The sequence below is a fragment of the Anser anser genome, assembly GCF_964211835.1.
Source record: "Anser anser genome assembly, contig: SUPER_W_unloc_9, whole genome shotgun sequence".
NCBI classification, from domain to species: domain Eukaryota; kingdom Metazoa; phylum Chordata; class Aves; order Anseriformes; family Anatidae; genus Anser; species Anser anser.
Window position 1 is genome coordinate 400,403 of NW_028154223.1, and position 17,105 is coordinate 417,507.

A 17,105-nucleotide genomic window follows, 5' to 3' on the forward strand; every position below is an offset into this window, starting at 1 on the left:
GCGGTGCTAGAGAAATCGCCGCTGGTGGATCCACCCCCTCCCCCCGCGAGGGAGGGAGTTAGAGTGAAGCAGGCTGGGGCTGTCAGAATAGACTCCTCTTTGCGCCCCCCCCCCCCCCCCCCCCCCCCCTCCCTCCCTCCCTCCCTCCCTCCCTCCCTCCCTCCCTCCCTCCCGTCGCTTGTTTGCTTCGTGCCTAGGGCTCAGTGCGAAAGGCGGAAGGGACCTGGGCTGGAGAGACGCCTGAACGGTCCAGCGGGAGCCTGGAGACAGGCCTAGGCTGCAGCCTCAAAACTAGGATGTCCCGACATGAAGGTGAGAGATCCAAGGGGGAAGGTGGTGGGAAGAAAGAAAGAAGGAGGTATCCTTGAGCTTCGTATGGCATTAGGGTCTGTCATGCCGCCGTGTGAGGTGGGTCAACATGGCGGCGTTGCCTTCACTGAGAGCGGGGCCTGTGGAGTTGGTCACGGAAAGTGGCCATGATGGGAGGAGGAGGAATGTGGCGGCCAGGTCTAGCTTTGCAGTGTTACAGGACGGGAGAAGCTGGCCGTTACGGGTAGGTTCTGAGTTCCTTTTCTGTCGCCAGTAAGCGCGTATGCCAGGTCCGTGTATGCTGAGGTTGAGGGGCCTGCTACAGCTTGAGACAGGCTTGGTCTGTGTCCCTCACTAGCTTGCGGTTCGGGCCTTGCTTTGCCCTGGACAGGCAGATAATAGAGGAGAGGAAACAGGAAAGCTCTTTATTTTCACTCCCCTTATTCTACTGTTTAAAGGATGGCCCTAAGGGAATCTGTTTGGGGAGTGCAAGCTGTATGGGAGTGCTGGGGGTGGGAGGTGTGTGTCAGTGTGGCCTGCTGACGTGGTCCTTTGAATTGTGAATAGCATGATGTGAAGGGAGAAGGGGTGCAGGGGAGGAAGGGGAGTTAGGCTTACCATGATATACTCCCTGTGAGGAAAATATCCCCAGGTTTCTTAGGGTATGGAAGTGGAGAAGGGACTGTGGGGCATGAGGTACAAGGAGGGTAGTGCTTGAGGGGAAGCAGTGCAAAGAAGGTGGCCTGGCATCTAGGGGAGGTGGAAAGTCTGCTTTTGTATAACTAAGGCAGGGAGATTGCATGGCAGGTGGAGGAGCAACTCATGCACGTAATTGGCTGTGGTATTTGGATTGGGAGAAAAAGAGTTTGCACAGACTTTATGGCCTTGTTTAGGTGTATTTTGGTAGCTTGAGAAGTAATCTGTTCTAATTCTGTATCTTAAAAGAGGAACTATGCTGATGTTGTTTTTCTATCTCTTCTTACGGGCAGTTGGACTAGTATAAAATATTCTGTAAAAATCATGCCTTGTTTCTTAAAAGGATTTTTTTTTCTGTTAGGAACTAAATTTAGCACGTGTTTCTGTACATGATTTTAACTCTTATAGAGCTATAAAAATAATCTTTTTAAAAGGAATGGAGACATCTTTATTTAATCTTAATATTTTGAAAGCAATGTACTAGAATTGTGTTAGTGAGTAATAATACCGATCTCTAGATGGAGGGTTGGTAGCTTGATGCTGAAATAGAGTATGATATTACTCTATTAAGAAATAAGTATGATGGATATTCCGTGTATAGCTACAATATTTTGCATTTCGTTAGTGTGTGCATGTGCATCAAAGATCAGTCTTGCCTGAATCTGCTAACACTTCTCTAGTAAAATTACCAAGTCCTCTTGGTTCTTTTCTGATCATGATGCATTTTTTTTTTTCTTGAAGAGGTCAGGTGGGGTTGTTGGTTTATCTGTATACTATGTAGATAATGAGGCAAAGGTTAACAACAGTGAGTAAGATGAGGGTTAATAAAAAAGGGTTTTTTGTGTTTTTGTTGGAGAAAGTACTCTGTAAACTGCTGCTCTGATAGATATCAGTGGTATGTAATTTAAAGTATTGTAGCATGGTATAGACTTGTTAGATTGCAGTGGTTAAAGCTACATAAGTGGTATGATGTGGTGTTCTCAAATTGCTCAGTGTTAACTCTCTTAGGAGTCTCTGAAATGCTGTTAAATTATAGAATCATAGAATGGTTTGGGTTGGAAGGGACCTTAAAGATCATCTCATTCCAACCCCCCTGCCCTGGGCAGGGATACCTTCCACTAGGCCAGGTTGCCCCATCCAACCTGGCCTTAAACGCTTCCAGGGATGGGGTATCCACAACTTTTCTGGGCAAAAATGGGCAAAAAATTGGTTGTAGTACTTAGTAAAAATATTTCAGTTTGGGGTGATGCTTTAATAAAGAAGGAGAATTATTGATACTTTTTTTAAAGTATGTTTCTGACAGAGGTTATTTTGTCTGTTTCTAGTGGATATTAGGTTTTGTTGGGGGGGTGGAGGAGAAGGAAATAATGTTGTTTTCAGTCTTTCTATTCAGCAAAAATCTAAGTATGGAAATAATGTTAAGTTTGGTTCTCTTTTTAAAATAAAATAAACCAAGCACAGAACAACAACAACAAAACCACACAAGAATACTGAAGAAGAATTTTTTCTTTAAAGTTGTACTCCGTTTTAGAAATGGAAATAGTTATCTTCTGATAAGCTGAAATGTGTTTTGCTGATGTTACATTGTTAACGTAAACATCTTTAAATACATAGAAGGAAGAAAACACATCAAAACTGACATATAAAGCTGCAGCCACAGTTGTACTTTCCTTTTTTTTATATAGGAAAATGGTTCATATTGAGTTTTCTTAATGATTTTCTTTTATTGCCCATTTAACAATTAACATGTTAATTTTAAATTAGTTGTAGGGTTAGAATAAGTTACCTTGATGTGTAGTATCTGTGGTTTGCTGAGAGCTTTCAATCTGCAAGTTGATAGAAGTTGTTTTTGGAAGGATAAGGTATAGGAGATAAGTGAGCTTCAGTCACGTTAGCAAATTGTCTCTCTGCTGCTTGTTCTTGTCAAAATGGCTTGTTCTTGAAGTTACAAATAAGGCTTGGTTGATTCAGTAATCTAGCTCTTGCTGGAATTAGTGTTGTGATGAGAAAGGATGTATTTGAAAAGATAAATGATGGAGAATTTTGAATTCCAGTGTCTCAGGGCTCTAAAGTATCTGATAGAACTTTATTTTTTATTAGGCTCTTGGCAATTTTCTTTGTGCTGAGAAATTGTTATCGTGTGAATCAGAAGTTGGGAGATGGGAGAAGAGAGTAGACTTAGTTAACAGCAAAAGGTTGATAGCTGAGTACCTTCAGAAATGGAACTATTATAGAACCTGATATATCAGATTATGTGTGTGGGGGAGTAGTGGGACAGAAACATTTGCAAATAAGATAATTATTTGAGCTAGTGGTTACTGGAAGGTCTTCCAAGGAACTTTAGGAAGAGCTAAATAAACTTAATGCATGAATAGCACAAGATAAGTGAAATGTACTTGTTGAAAGGAAAAGTATAGGGAGAAATTAATTTTTCAGATACCTTAAAGTGTCTATTTCAGTGGGATCATGCATTTGTTCTTACTGCTGCTATGTTTACTGGTAAGATATGAAAAATGTTACTGCATTCAAGAAGCTGCTCGGAACAGCAAGGCTGTCAAGTTGAGCACTCAAGAATTGGGATGCGTCAGAACTAGGTTATGGGGAGATCCCTAATTCAGTCCTCTGTGTACCTGTACTGTGAAATTACATAGCTGCACATTATCTTCTCTGTGGTACCTACCCTGCCTTGTCAAGGGTGTTTAGAGAAGGAGGCAGTCATATGTAGAACTATGTAGAACCCTTGTTCTGGTTTCGGAGGTGGGCAGTAAACATGGAGACAAGGCATTATAGAAAGAAAGTATTTTTATGATGTTGACTTATTTTTGGGGGTGGTGGTGGTGAAAAGTTGAATTGATTCCCACTTCTTCCCAGTTTCTAGGAAATGACAGGCAAATCATTTTGACAAGAGTTCACAGGTGATTGCTATCTGTGTGTTTCTTTATGGAGGACCAGCTGAAGAGTTTTTGAGCATTCACAGCTGCAACTCTAATACCTGGATGATGAGCTTTGAGATAATTCTGAATGGATTTTTTTTCCAGAGTATTTAATTTTCTAAAGATAGGTATTATTTCAAAGTGGGCATCTAGAGTTTTGATTCTAATCTTTCTATGTTGTAATTTTCATCCATTACACAGGGAGGAAAATACCACAGAAGTGTTGTGAAAGCAAGCTCACTGATGTGTAGAGCATTTCAGTGCTGTATAAACATGCTTCATAGAGAAGGCTGTGGAAGGTTGGAGCACCTCTCCTATGAAGAAAGGCTGAGAGAGCTGTGCCTGTTCAGCCTGGAGAAGAGAAGGCTCCAGGGTGATCTCATTGTGACCTTTCAGTACTTAAAGGGGACTTATAAAAAAAAAAAAAAGACGGAGAGCAGCTCTGCTCAATCAGATAATGACAGGAAAAGGGGGAATGGTTTTAAACTGAAAGTGGGGAGATTTAGATTAGAGGTTAGGAGGAAATTCTTCACGCAGAGGGTGATGAGGGAGGCACTGGAACAGGTTGCCCAGAGAGGCTGTGGATGCCCCATCCCTGGAGGTGCTCAAGACCAGGTTAGATGAGACAACCTGATCTAGTGGGTGGCATCCCTGCCTATGGCAGGGAGATTGTTACTAGATGATCTTTAAGGTCCCTTCCAACCCGAGCCGTTCTCTGAAAAAAATAATCTATGCTCAGCGTAGTTTTTGAAAAGTGTGCATTAAATTAAGCTTCATAACAAATAGGATAAAATAGATACTAAGTACTTGTTTACTGAACACAATTTATAACTTTGTGTTTTGAATGAACTTGATACTTCTATAGAAAAGGCTATCATATAAAACTGTTGTTTATGGATTCCAATCATGGCCTGATGCATGTATCTTGAGATGAGCAAATTAGTGGCTTTTTCCTTATTTCAGTTTCTAGTAATGTTTTGGCTGAAGCTTCCCAACAAAATGGCTTTTTGACCTAAGGAACTTTACTACATTTGTCCATCTAACTTAGAGGCTGTTAAAATGGAGTGATGATGAGAAGACCATTAAACTTAGTTAATTCAGGCAGCACTGTCCAATTTCAATATCACAAGTGTTATAAAGTATTGTATGCAGCTTGATCCCCTACAAAGAATTCAAGAAGTGGTATGATTCAGGGTGTTGTGGGGGAGAGAACACACACATGGAACTATTGCATGAATGGAGACTGAAAAAAATCTTTACCTTCAAGGCTGACAGAATCTAAAGAACCACGAATAGCTTAAATAATATAGATCAAGAGTGCCTATAACTTTTTTCATAATTGAATAACCTCATGTTCTTGTATTATTAAAGATGCTGATTAGAAACAGATTAACAGAAGCACTTTTTCAGTGTACAGCTAGACTATGAAATACTTCTTCATTTAAAAAAAGTTATCAGTACCACCTGGTTTCCAGTTTGAAGGATTACATTTTTGAATTCTATCTCAAACTTCATGAAATACATGTTTCTTATCTATTAGATAAAAAGGTTGCAGTAGAGTATTTGGTATTCTGTCAAGTTCTTACACGTTTCCCTGAGGCATCAGTTGAATCTGATTTGAACTCATGATCACAGAATCACTGAATGGTTTAGGTTGGAGGGGACCTCTGGAGGTCATCTGGTCTGGTGCCCTTGCTCAAGCAGGGCCACCTAGAACAGGTTGCCCAGGACCAGTGGTAATTATGTTCTTACGTAAACATGATCCTTACTGTCATTGCCACTTGTATTGTGTTTGCGTGGCAAGGGCCAACAGGGGTGGCCTCTGTGAAAAGAGACCAGGGGCTGCCTGGTGGGAGCCACTGAGCAGGAGCAGGTTCCTGGCGACGGGTGTGGGAACAGTGGCCCATAGGGCCCTGGATGTGGGAGCTGCACAGGAGTAGGTATTTCCCTGTGTAGTGGGGGAACCATGTCAGAGCAGCCCCCTGGTGCGAGAGTGAACTCGAAGCAGGAGCAGTTCTCCAGAAGGGAGCTGCAGCCCCTGGAGTGGGGACTGTGCAGGAACAGGTGTACTTCCTTGCAGTGCATGAAGAGGTCTTCACTGGAGCTGGCTCCTGACATGAACCACTGCCTGTGTAGAGGAGCTTTTGCAGGAGAAAGGGAAAAGCATGAGGAAGAAGGAGTGGCAGAGATGAACTGTTATGAACTAAACACAGCCCTCTATTCCACATTTCCCCTGTAACAGTGGTAGAAGTAGAATGGCTGGGAATGTAGGAGTGAAGTTGAGCCTAAGAAGAATGGGTGGGTTGAGGGAAGGTGTTTTAGTTCTTGTCTTTGTTTCTCACTGTGAGAAACACTCTGTAGCCAATAACTTAGGCTCAGGTGAGGATCTCAGTGAAGTAGCAATTTTATTCGCGATTGCAATGGCAGGCGTCCCACAAGCAGGAGCGCACCTAATAGTCACACAGTACGGTTTATATTCTTTCTTTCTCGATGACCGGGACCCTCCCCTGTTTCCCCATTGACTGGGTAATCCAGGTCCACAACCTATCCGATGCTTCAGACAGTACATGGCCTTCAGTTGCCGGCCTGTTAAATTTCAGACTTCTTTTGACTTTTTTACTGTTTGAAGTGGTAATGTTTCTTCACTTATCTGACTTGACACCATGATTTTCACCTAATTGCTCTAAGGAGTCTGGTTGTCTGCATTTTGCAAGGTCGTCTGCTAAGCTTTCTTATCACTGCAAGCATATTTCAATACCGCATTCCTTACCTTTAAACAATGTAACTCTGTGCAAAAACAACATTTTTATTCCCACAATTCCCCCCTTTTCTTCTTTATAAATTGTTGATTTTTGCAAAACTTTTCTCTAAGGTGTAATTTGGTAGATATCTTCCTCTTCTTCATTTTCTTTGCTTTCCTTCTCCTCTAATATCATCCTCTTATCTGAGTAAGGTGGTGGCTTCATGGTCATTTGTTTCAGTAGTGTAGTTTCAATTAACCACTGTACTAGTCCTTTTACACAGGGGATAATGCAACAACCAATGGCTGTCAAAACTCTTGCTACTACGATCAAGGATGTAAATACGGACACTACCATCCCTTTCCATTTACCAAACCAAGATTCCAACCATCCGGTGGTGGAAGTGTCTGTTCCTGAGTTTTCTGCCAATTCACTGGCAAGGGTGGTAAACCCTAGCAATGCTCTAGTTACTATGCCATCCGGGGCAGTATTGTTGGGTATAAAAGCGCAACAGTGGTTGCTCAGTATCACACACACACACACACCTCCTTTCTCCGCAAGCATCATATCTAATGCTATTCTGTTTTCCCAAGCCATTTTGCTGGTGGCATCTAGTTGTTCAGCGATTCCTCTTATCGCATCCCTTGTATAATTTATGAATCTCTGCTGATTATAATAAATATAATTAATCCAATCCACATTCTTATTGATTGTTACCCACCAGAACAGTGACTCAAACCCTGCAGCAATTTGATTCCTGGCTTCCTGTTCATCGGGAACTCCTCTAGGCACCCCAATAGAATCTGTGTACGCTCTATCATCAAATGATACTCCTAAGCTTCTTTTTCTTCTTCTGGGTATTTGTGATGTTTCTCTTTCAAATGCCAGGGTGAAGGGTATAGCTAATTGAACAAGTGCACAAGTGCCTCCCCAGTTAGATGGTAGGGTGGACCGTAACATCTTCCCTCCACAGTACCACCAGAGATCTGCCCTGGGGATCTCAAGTCTTGAGCAGTTTCCCATCAAGTCCTTGGTAGCATTCAAGGTCCTCATGCACAAGGCAAATTCTCCCAGATGCCGGGTGGTAGCACTCACACCCTGCCGTGAGAGGCAAGCTGTATGGTTACCTATAGCTGTAGAGAATGCAGGGGGAACCCTGACATGGCTATCACGCAAGGAAGGGAGCAGCAAAGAGAGAGACTTACAGGCCTCATTTCCCCAGGCAGTCTTTTCTTGGTACAGTGCAATCATACATCGCATCCCCTGGGAATCCTTGGTCCACCCCAATGGGCAGGGCACTATCTGGGCAATCGGTCATCCCGTGGCACAAGCATAGCAATCGCTATGGTTGAGACTCTGGACAGTATATTTGACCTATTCTATCCAGGCATTCACATCCCCATACCCTGTTTCAATCTCAAATGTTTGCCTAAGATCTTTTATTTCTTTAACTGTGACAATTGCCGCATTTCAAAGAGGGCCTCCTGTTTTCTCCTCGAGTTTCTCCCTATCTTTGGTGGCAATAGAGGATCATTTCCATTTATCTATTCTCCATCTGGCTGTTGGGTCTCTCCCAGTTATTTGTTCTATCTGCTCGATTGTCGTTGGGCATTTAAACCTCCACAAGCTAACACCTCACAAGCATCAAATGTGACGGATTGCGGTACACAACCCTCTGTCACATTCACCCATATTTTGACAGGGTATCCCGTCTTTGCTGTTACCTGGTCATGCCTTTTCCAAGTTGCCAATTGACCAAGGCCTTCTCTGAGGCCTACAATCACTAGAAACAAAATTAATAGTTGATTTTTCACTGTCATTATTTTTAACCCTTAGGTTTCCAAATAATTATCAATACAAAGAATAAGTTTTATGTACTACTAGAACAAAAACCCCTTGGGAGCACTTTGATTTGCTATAGGCCAGTCCTTTCTCTCAATCGCAAGTCGCACTCATTAGTTACCTGTGAAAATAAAAGGTTAGTTTACACTTGTAAGCTTTTATCCTGCTCAGAGTCTGTTATGAGATTTTTCTTTTTGATTTTAACTTTCAGCAAGTCTTCTGTAGGAACGACTTCCCAGGTACTAGGGTCGACAGGTGCTTTCACTCAAGTATAGTGAGTCCAACCATTTTCTGCAGTTCTTATGGCTGTTTCAGTGGTTAGTAGTATTTGGAATGGTCCTTCCCATTCAGGCCGGAGTTTTGGATTCTTTCCAGGTTTGAATCAGGACCCAATTTCCTGGGTGATGGTGGTGAATGGGGAATTCCAAAGGTGGGGGTTGAGCCAACAGCCCACGGGTCTTGAGAGATGGCAAAGAAGAGGACAACCCCAGCATATAGTTCTTAAGAAAACTCTCTTGTTTCGAATCGTGGTATCTCATCCCTTCTGCCCAGATAAGGCAATCCGAACAGCATCTCATATGGTGAAATTCCTATATCCTTTCCTGGTGCTGTTTGAACCTGTAGGAGTGCTAAAGGTAATCATTTTACCCAAGGAAGTTGGGTTTCTAACACTAATTTAGTTAATTGCTTCTTTAATGTTTGGTTCATTTGCTTTACCTTCCCAGAAGAGGAGGGGTGCCTGGGGGTGTGAAATTCCCACTCAATCTCTAAGGCCTGCATTAACCTTTGCAGTACTTGTGAAGTGAAATGACTTCCTTGATCTGAATCAATGTTTTCAACTATCCCATATCTAGGGACTATTTGCTCCAGTGATACCTTAGCCACTGTGTTTGCAGTGGCAGATACAGAGGGGAAAGCTTTCACCCATCCAGTCACGTGGTCAATTAGGACAAACAAGTACTTAAGTCTCCCTGCTTTAGGTAACTCAGTAAAGTCTACCTGTACACTTTGGAAAGGTCGAATCCCTGGCTCCCGTCCCCCTCTAGGTGGGTTACGGATGACCTTTTTATTTGTCTTTTGACATATGGTACATCCTCTGCATATTTGCTTCCCTAAAGTGTATATTCCTACACAGACATACTTTCTTAGCACAACATCACACATTGCTTGCACCTCCAAATGACTCTCTTGATGTAAAACGATTAATATTTGCCTCATTGGTGCTTTATTCAGCATTTCTCTCCCATCAGGGAATATCCATTTTCCCTCAGACTTCGTGGCTCCTGATTCCTTAAAAAAATCTTTCTCTTAAAACTTTTTAGTTCTTTCTTAGTTTTCAACAATTCCCTGAATCCTCTCTGGATTTATTCTCCGTTTTCCCTCAGACATTAGATGCCTTAAATACCTGACTTCTCTTTCTACATATTGTAATTTATTTTTCAATACTCCCAAGCCCTGCTTTCCCAGAAAGTTGAATAGCTTGTTAGTAGCTTCCTTCACAACTGTTTTCTCCTGTCCTGACAATAAACGATCATACACATTTTGTAACAGAAATTCCTCCTTGGGAGGTTGGAATTGCTCCAAAATCTGTTCTAGAACTTTGCCCAAATAAATCGGTGGCCCTGTAAACCCCTGAGGTAAAACTGTCCATCTGTATTGTTGCTTCCGCCCCCACTTCAGAGTCTTTCCAGTCAGAGGTGAATATATCTTTGCTCTCAGGGCCTGAGAGCACTCCATTAATAACACTCTGTTATTCCAGTCTAACGATTTACTATTTGAATGCCCAATTTCATCATCAAATCCCTTCCCAATAAGTTAGTCCCTGCCTTGGGTACATACAATAATTGCCCAGAGATCATTTTATCCCCTAGTCTCAGCTTGGTATCCCCCAAAGGTGGCACTGTTATCCCAGCCCCTTCTACCCCCGTCACCTGTAGGGTTTCATTAGTTAATTTAATCCCTGATACTTTACAGGCCAGTAATGACCTAGTTGCCCCAGTGTATTGGGTTCGATGGCAAGGTTTGGGAGGGGGCTGCAGTGGCAACCCCTGTGAGAAGAATCCAGAAGCCTCCCCATGGCAGATAAGGGACGATTTCATCTGGCCCCAAAGGGGCCCACCGCTGCCCAGAGCCAAGCCACGAGCAACACAGTCCATGCCTCTGTGAGAGCACATCCACGAAAACAAATAAACAAAAACCATCCCTGCAGTCAGGGCAGAAGGAGGGGGAGGAGGTGCTCCAGGCGCCGGAGCTGAAGCCCCCCTGTGGCCTGTGGAGAGGACCATGGTGGAGCAGGCTTTCACCCCCCCACACTTGGGAAACTGACCAAACACCACAGCAAATATACCAAAACTTCTAGACTGTTACTTAGATAATGCCTACATCCTCTTTCCCTGCTCATTCAACTTCAAACAGCTCTGTCAAATACTACATACCACACCTTTAACACCTTCAATAACCCTTCTAACACTTCTTTTTATCTTTCTTCAGCCTGTACTTTCACCAAAGTCTCAGTCATTGGCCAACTTAATTCCATACCTTTTTCCCTCCAGGATGCTGAAACAACATATCAGTATGCCATATTTCCTCCCATTTTCCTTCTCTCTTCCTCCTTCCACTCCAGATATTCCTATTTCAAGTGGCCAGCCTGGCCACATGTAAAACATCTTATCAAAGCCTGTCCCTGCTAGGATTCAGGCTGCAACACAGGTAGCTTTCCTTGCCTGCCATTCCTTCATCTCTCCTCCTCTCCTTTCCATCCTGGCCCTGACTCCCCCTGAAGATTTTCTTCCTTTCTCTCCAACCCTCTGCCTGGCTACCTGCTACACTGTGAATGCCATTAGTTTCACTCTCTGCTTTTCCTTCTCATCTCCCCTCCTGACACACACCTTCAGGGCCTCCCGCAGGAGGGCCCCCCAGTGACTGTTCACTACATCCCCCCACCTTCTGGAGCATTTTCTGGGTATCTTGCTAGGCTTTAATCACAAAATGAACTTTCAAGAGCCCTTGGGATACCGGGTCCTCAGGATTCATCCCCGAGTACTTTCTCATTCTGACCCCAAGTCTCTCATATGATTTCTGTGTTGCGCACTAAAGTTTCAGCCAGGATCGGCAAGTGGGTATTTCTGCCCTGCCCGTATTACCCGCGGTCCTGGAGGATGAGCTCTTTCCCATTTTTGTATAGCAGCTCTCCTCCTGATCATTCCCATTTCTTCCCCTGTAAGCAACATACTTAGTATAGACATAATTCCCCCCCCAAGAGTATAAGTTAGGTCCTAGGAACTGGTCTAATAGTTCAGCTAGCCTGTTGGGGTCTTCAATTAAAGACTTCATCTCCTTAAAACTCCTAACCTCTCTGCTGGTAAGGAGGGGGGGGAAGTTCACCTAAGAGGATACATAGTTAGTGTTAGTACTGTTAGTGTCGGGGAAGGCAAAATTCTCAGTATCTGTTCTACCTTGTTCTAATTCTTGCCAGAGCCTAGACTACGCTCCTTCTCTAGGGACAGTGTTAATTACAGTCCCTGTCTCCCTTCCTGGAGCGACTGCTGCTGCCACCGGTGCAATATTAGGATTATAGGGAGCATAACTTGGCTCCTTCTCTGAAAAAGGAATCTTATTGTTTACATATAAATTCAAAGCCTGAATTTTTACCAGACCTGTATTTTGGCTAAAATACTGCTGTTTTCTTAATTGGTTCTTTTGACCAGAATGATACACAATATTTAACCATTTTCTTCTTTTATCATCTCCTCTAATTTTGGTATTATTTTTCCAATTTCTTAATATTCTTCAGGAAGAACTGTCGGTAGGCACTCCCCCAGGGATATCTCCCTGTCCCCTGGAACTCATGTTTTCCCATTTTTCCTAGCCCTTGTCAGTGTGCTGCTACAGAAATTTCCCTCCTGCAGGGTACCACACACTAACGTTCCAATTCTGGAAAATGGGGGTGTACTCCCAAGCACTTCCCCGTGCAAGGGGTACTGCACACCTATGAGTTTACCAGATTCCCTGGTGTACTGCCAAGCACTTCACTGTGCAAGGGGTACTGTACACCAAATTTCCCAAGACTCTTCCTTTCTCTCTCTTATCTCACGCTTCGTCCATTTCTGGCTGTACCCCTCGCGGAGCTACAGAACCGCATATCAGGACCCCACACTCGCTTCATACAAAAGTATGTCTCAATCACGCGTCACAGAGTCTCACCTGACCCCCAAGGCAATACTTAATATTTCTTACCTTGGTCTGTGCACAGAGTTACAGGATCAATTCTTAAACCCGGAGTGCCTACCTTCTTCCCTTCCCCACTCCTTCACGGATCCTGCCTCTTTAATCAGTCTCGGGCCCTCTGTCAGCACTCCACAGAACCGCCACTGTGGATGCACAGGACCGCTGAAATCAGCGGGGCATGCCTTCCTGCTGCTGCGGCGGTGGGGCTCCCCAGTAGGTGACTGGCTCCCGGACGAGCCCCCAAATTGTGGGAAACACTCTGTAGCCAATAATATAGGCTCAGGCGAGGATCTCAGTGAAGTAGCAATTTTATTCGCGATTGCAATGGCAGGCGTCCCACAAGCAGGAGAGCACCTAATAGTCACACAGTACGATTTATATTCTTTCCTTCTCGATTACCGGGACCCTCCCCTGTTTCCCCATTGACTGGGTAATCTAGGTCCACAACCTATCCGATGCTTCAGACAGTACATGGCCTTCAGTTGCCGGCCTGTTAAATTTCAGACTTCTTTTGACTTTTTTACTGTTTGAAGTGGTAATGTTTCTTCACTTATCTGACTTGACACCATGATTTTCACCTAATTGCTCTAAGGAGTCTGGTTGTCTGCATTTTGCAAGGTCGTCTGCTAAGCTTTCTTATCACTGCAAGCATATTTCAATACCGCATTCCTTACCTTTAAATAATGTAACTCTGTGCAAAAACAACATTTTTATTCCCACATCACCATCCTACTCTATTTTTAATTGGCAATAAATTAACTTTCCCCAAGTCAAGTTGGTTTTGCCTGTGATGGTAATTGGTAAATGACCTTTCTGTCTTTATCTGTGTAAATCAGGTTTTTGGTTTTGAGCTATTTCCTGAAGATTTACTTTCCTTAGCCTCCAGACAATCATTGATTTGACAAATGAGGTCTCTGCAAAATTTAGTTTTTGCGCTTTCATCATAGAAATACCTTCAGCTTCTCTTATCACTTGCGTAAGCGTTCTTTATCCAGAGTTCAGGACTGAATTTCAAAAGCAAGTGATTGCTTGTCTCATACTATTGGCAGTCTTTGGTTCTATGGTTGGAGCCCTTTTTCTGGTTCTGTGTTGGAGCCCTTTTTTTGAACATGGTTAAACCATGGGGGTACTCTGAAGAGCAACTGTTATTTCATTTGAAGTTGTCTTCTGCACTTTGGGGGGGGGGGGGATGTACATGTAAGAGATGCAAAAGAACCAGTGCATGCCAATACTCCAGAAAACAACGGGGAGACACCTGTGAGTCGTCCCATAGGAATTGGGAATGACTCCTCTAAAAAGGGATTGTGGCCCATAGCCCAGCTGAAGTGCCTCTATGCCAATGCATGGGGAATAAGCAGGAGGAGTTGGAAGCCATGGTGCAATTAGAAAACTATGAACTAATTGCTATCACGGAGATGTGGTGGGATGAATCATACAACTGGAACACTGGAATGGAGGGCTACAAGGTTTTCAGGAGAGATAGGCAGGGAAGGAAGGGTGGGGGTGTTGCCCTCTATGTTAAGAAGCGGATAGATTGTGAAAAGTTGCTGCTGAGAAGCAGCCACAGCAAGTTGAGAACCTGTGGGTAAAAATTAAGCACCAGACCAATAAAGGGCACCTTGTGGTTGGGGTCTACTACAGGCCTTCCAATCAAGGAGAGCCTTTTGATGAAGTCTACTTGCTTAACTACCAGAAGTATTGCGCTCACGGGCTCTCATCCTGTTGGGGGATTTCAACCACCTGGATGTCTGCTGGGAAAGCTACATGGCAGGCAGTAAGCATTCCAGGAGACTCCTGGAGTGCATTGAGGACAACTTCCTTGTCCAGGTATTAGACAAACCAACCAGAGGAGAAGCGTTACTGGACCTGGTGCTTACCAGTGTGGATGACCTCATTAAAGAGGTTAAGATTGTAGGCAGTCTGGGTTGCAGTGACCACGTCCTGGTTGAGTTTGTGGTTTTGAGGGATGTGGGCCTGGCAAAGAGCAAAGTTAGGACCCTCAACTTTAGAAGAGCCAACTTCCAGTTGTTCAAAGAACTAGTGGATGAGATCCCATGGGACGCTGTCAGAGCTGGCAACTCTTTAAGGATATTTTTCTTAGAGCGCAAGAGCTCTCCATCCCCATGTGCAATAAATCAAGCAGGGAAGGCAGGAAACCGGTATGGCTGAGCAATGACCTCCTGGTCAAACTTAGGCAAAAGAAGGAACGGCACAGGCAGTGGAAACAGGGCCGTGTGCCCTGGGAAGAGTACAGAAATGCTGTCTGGACGTGCAGGGATGGGATCAGGAAAGCCAAGGCACTGACAGAGCTAAACTTGGCGAGGGATGCAAAGAATAACAAGAAGGGATTCTACAGGTACATTGGCCAGAAAAGAAAGACTAAGGAGAGTGTACCAGCTCTGAAAAATGTAGATGGAGGACTGGTGACAACAGACATGGAGAAGGCTGAAGTACTCAACAACTTCTTTGCCTCAGTCTTCACTGGCAGTCAGTCTTCCCACATCTCTTAAGTCTCTGAACGTCTAGGTGGGGGACTGGGGGAGCAGAGTCCCTCCCACTGTAAGCAAAGAGCAGGTTTGGGACCAACTGATGAAACTAAACAGCTACAAGTCTATGGGGCCTGATGACATCCACCCCAGGGTCCTGAGGGAAATAGCTGATGTAATTGCCAAGCCACTCTCCATCATGTTTGAAAAGTCCTGGCAGTAAGGCGAAGTCCCTGGTGACTGGAAAAAGGAAAACACCACTCCCATTTTAAAAAAGGGTACAAAGGAGGACCTGGGGAACTACAGACCGATGAGCTTCACCTCTGTGCCTGGCAAGATCATGGAACAGATCGTCCTGGAAGCAATGTCGAGGCTCATGCAGGACAAGGAGGTGGTCCGAAACAGCCAGCATGGCTTTACCAAGGATAAGTCGTGCCTGACCAATCTGGTGGCCTTCTATGATAAGGAGTTGGCTTGATGGATGCACCCAGAGGTTGGTGGTCAGTGGTTCTGTGTCCAGGTGGAGGCTGGTGATGAGCGGTGTCCCTCAGGGGTCTGTCTTGGGACCGGTGCTTTTCAATATCTTCATCAATGACATTGATGGGATCGAGTGCACCCTCAGCCAGTTTGCAGATGACCCCAAGCTGAGTGGTGCGGTTGATAAAACAGAAGGAAGAGATGCCACCCAAAGGGACCTGGACAAGCTTGAGAAGTGGGCCCACGTGAACCTAATGAGGTTCAACACATCCAAGTGCAAGGTGCTGCACCTGGGTTGGAGCAATCCCAGGCACGAGTACTGACTGGGAGAAGAACTCATTGAGCGCAGCCCTGCAGAGAAGGACTTGGGGGTTCTGGTGGATGAAAAGCTGGACAGGAGCCAGCAGTGCACGCCTGCAGCCCAGAAGGCCAACTGCATCCTGGGTTGCATCAAAAGAAGTGGCTAGCAGGTCGAGGGAGGTGATTTTTGCCCCTGTACTCTGCCCTTGTGAGGCCCCACTTGGAGTGCTGTGTCCAGGTCTTGAGCCCCCAGCACAAGAAAGATGTGTACCTGTTAGAACAGGTCCAGAAGAGGGCCACAAAGATGATCAAGGGACTGGAGCACTGCTTCTGTGAAGAAAGGCTGAGAGAGCTGTGGCTGTTCAGCCTGGAGAAGAGAAGGCTCCAGGGAGACCTCGTTGCGGCTTTTCAATACTTAAAGGGTTCTTATAAAAAGATGGAGAGGGACTCTTTATATATTTATGTAGATAATGATGAGACAAGGGGGAATGGTTTTAAACTGAAAGAGGGGGAGATTTAGATTGGATGTTAGGAAGAAATTCTTCACGCAGAGGGTGATGAGGGAGGCACTGGAACAGGTTGCCCAGGGAGGCTGTGGATGTCCCATCCCTGGAGGTGTTTTAAGGCCAGGCTGGATGGGGCCCTGGCAAACCTGATCTAGTGGGTGGCATCCCTGCCTATGGCAGGGGGGTTGTTACCAGATGATCTTTAAGGTCCCTTCCAACCCAAGCCATTCTATGATTCTTCTACCAGATATTTGAGTTGCTCTACAGGTTCATGTTAGCATGGCAGGAATTTGGGGGTAGTCTTTCTGAATAAATATATGGGTATATGCAAGTGTTCATAAAAGCCTTCAGAATTCTATGGGGGCTGGACAGAGGTATCTTGGAGATAGCCAGCTAGATAGTCATGCTCTGAACTGCTTTATTAATGTTCTCTGGATACCTATCTGAAATATCCCAGCCCCAGAAGCAGTGGCTCATAGGAGACTATCAAGGTTGGAAATGTTAGGAGATATTAGTCAACGGACTCATTGTGTAGTTGTCAGTCATCTCGGTCTATGCTGGGGAAAAAAAAAAAGATTCTATTAAAAG

At 44.4% G+C, this 17,105-nt stretch overlaps 1 protein-coding gene across 2 annotated transcripts in view; it reads left to right on the top strand.

The window, feature by feature from the left end:
• Positions 1-17,105, top strand: part of LOC310888973 (E3 ubiquitin-protein ligase KCMF1-like) — a 118,738-nt gene continuing 101,633 nt past the window's right edge. The window contains exon 1 of one of the 2 annotated variants that reach the window (XM_083852686.1): positions 1-312. In XM_083852686.1, the coding sequence (XP_083708812.1) occupies positions 297-312 (16 nt within the window). In that variant the 5' untranslated portion in view covers positions 1-296. The remainder of the gene's footprint in view (positions 313-17,105) is intronic. The other variant, XM_083852685.1, reaches the window with a different exon arrangement.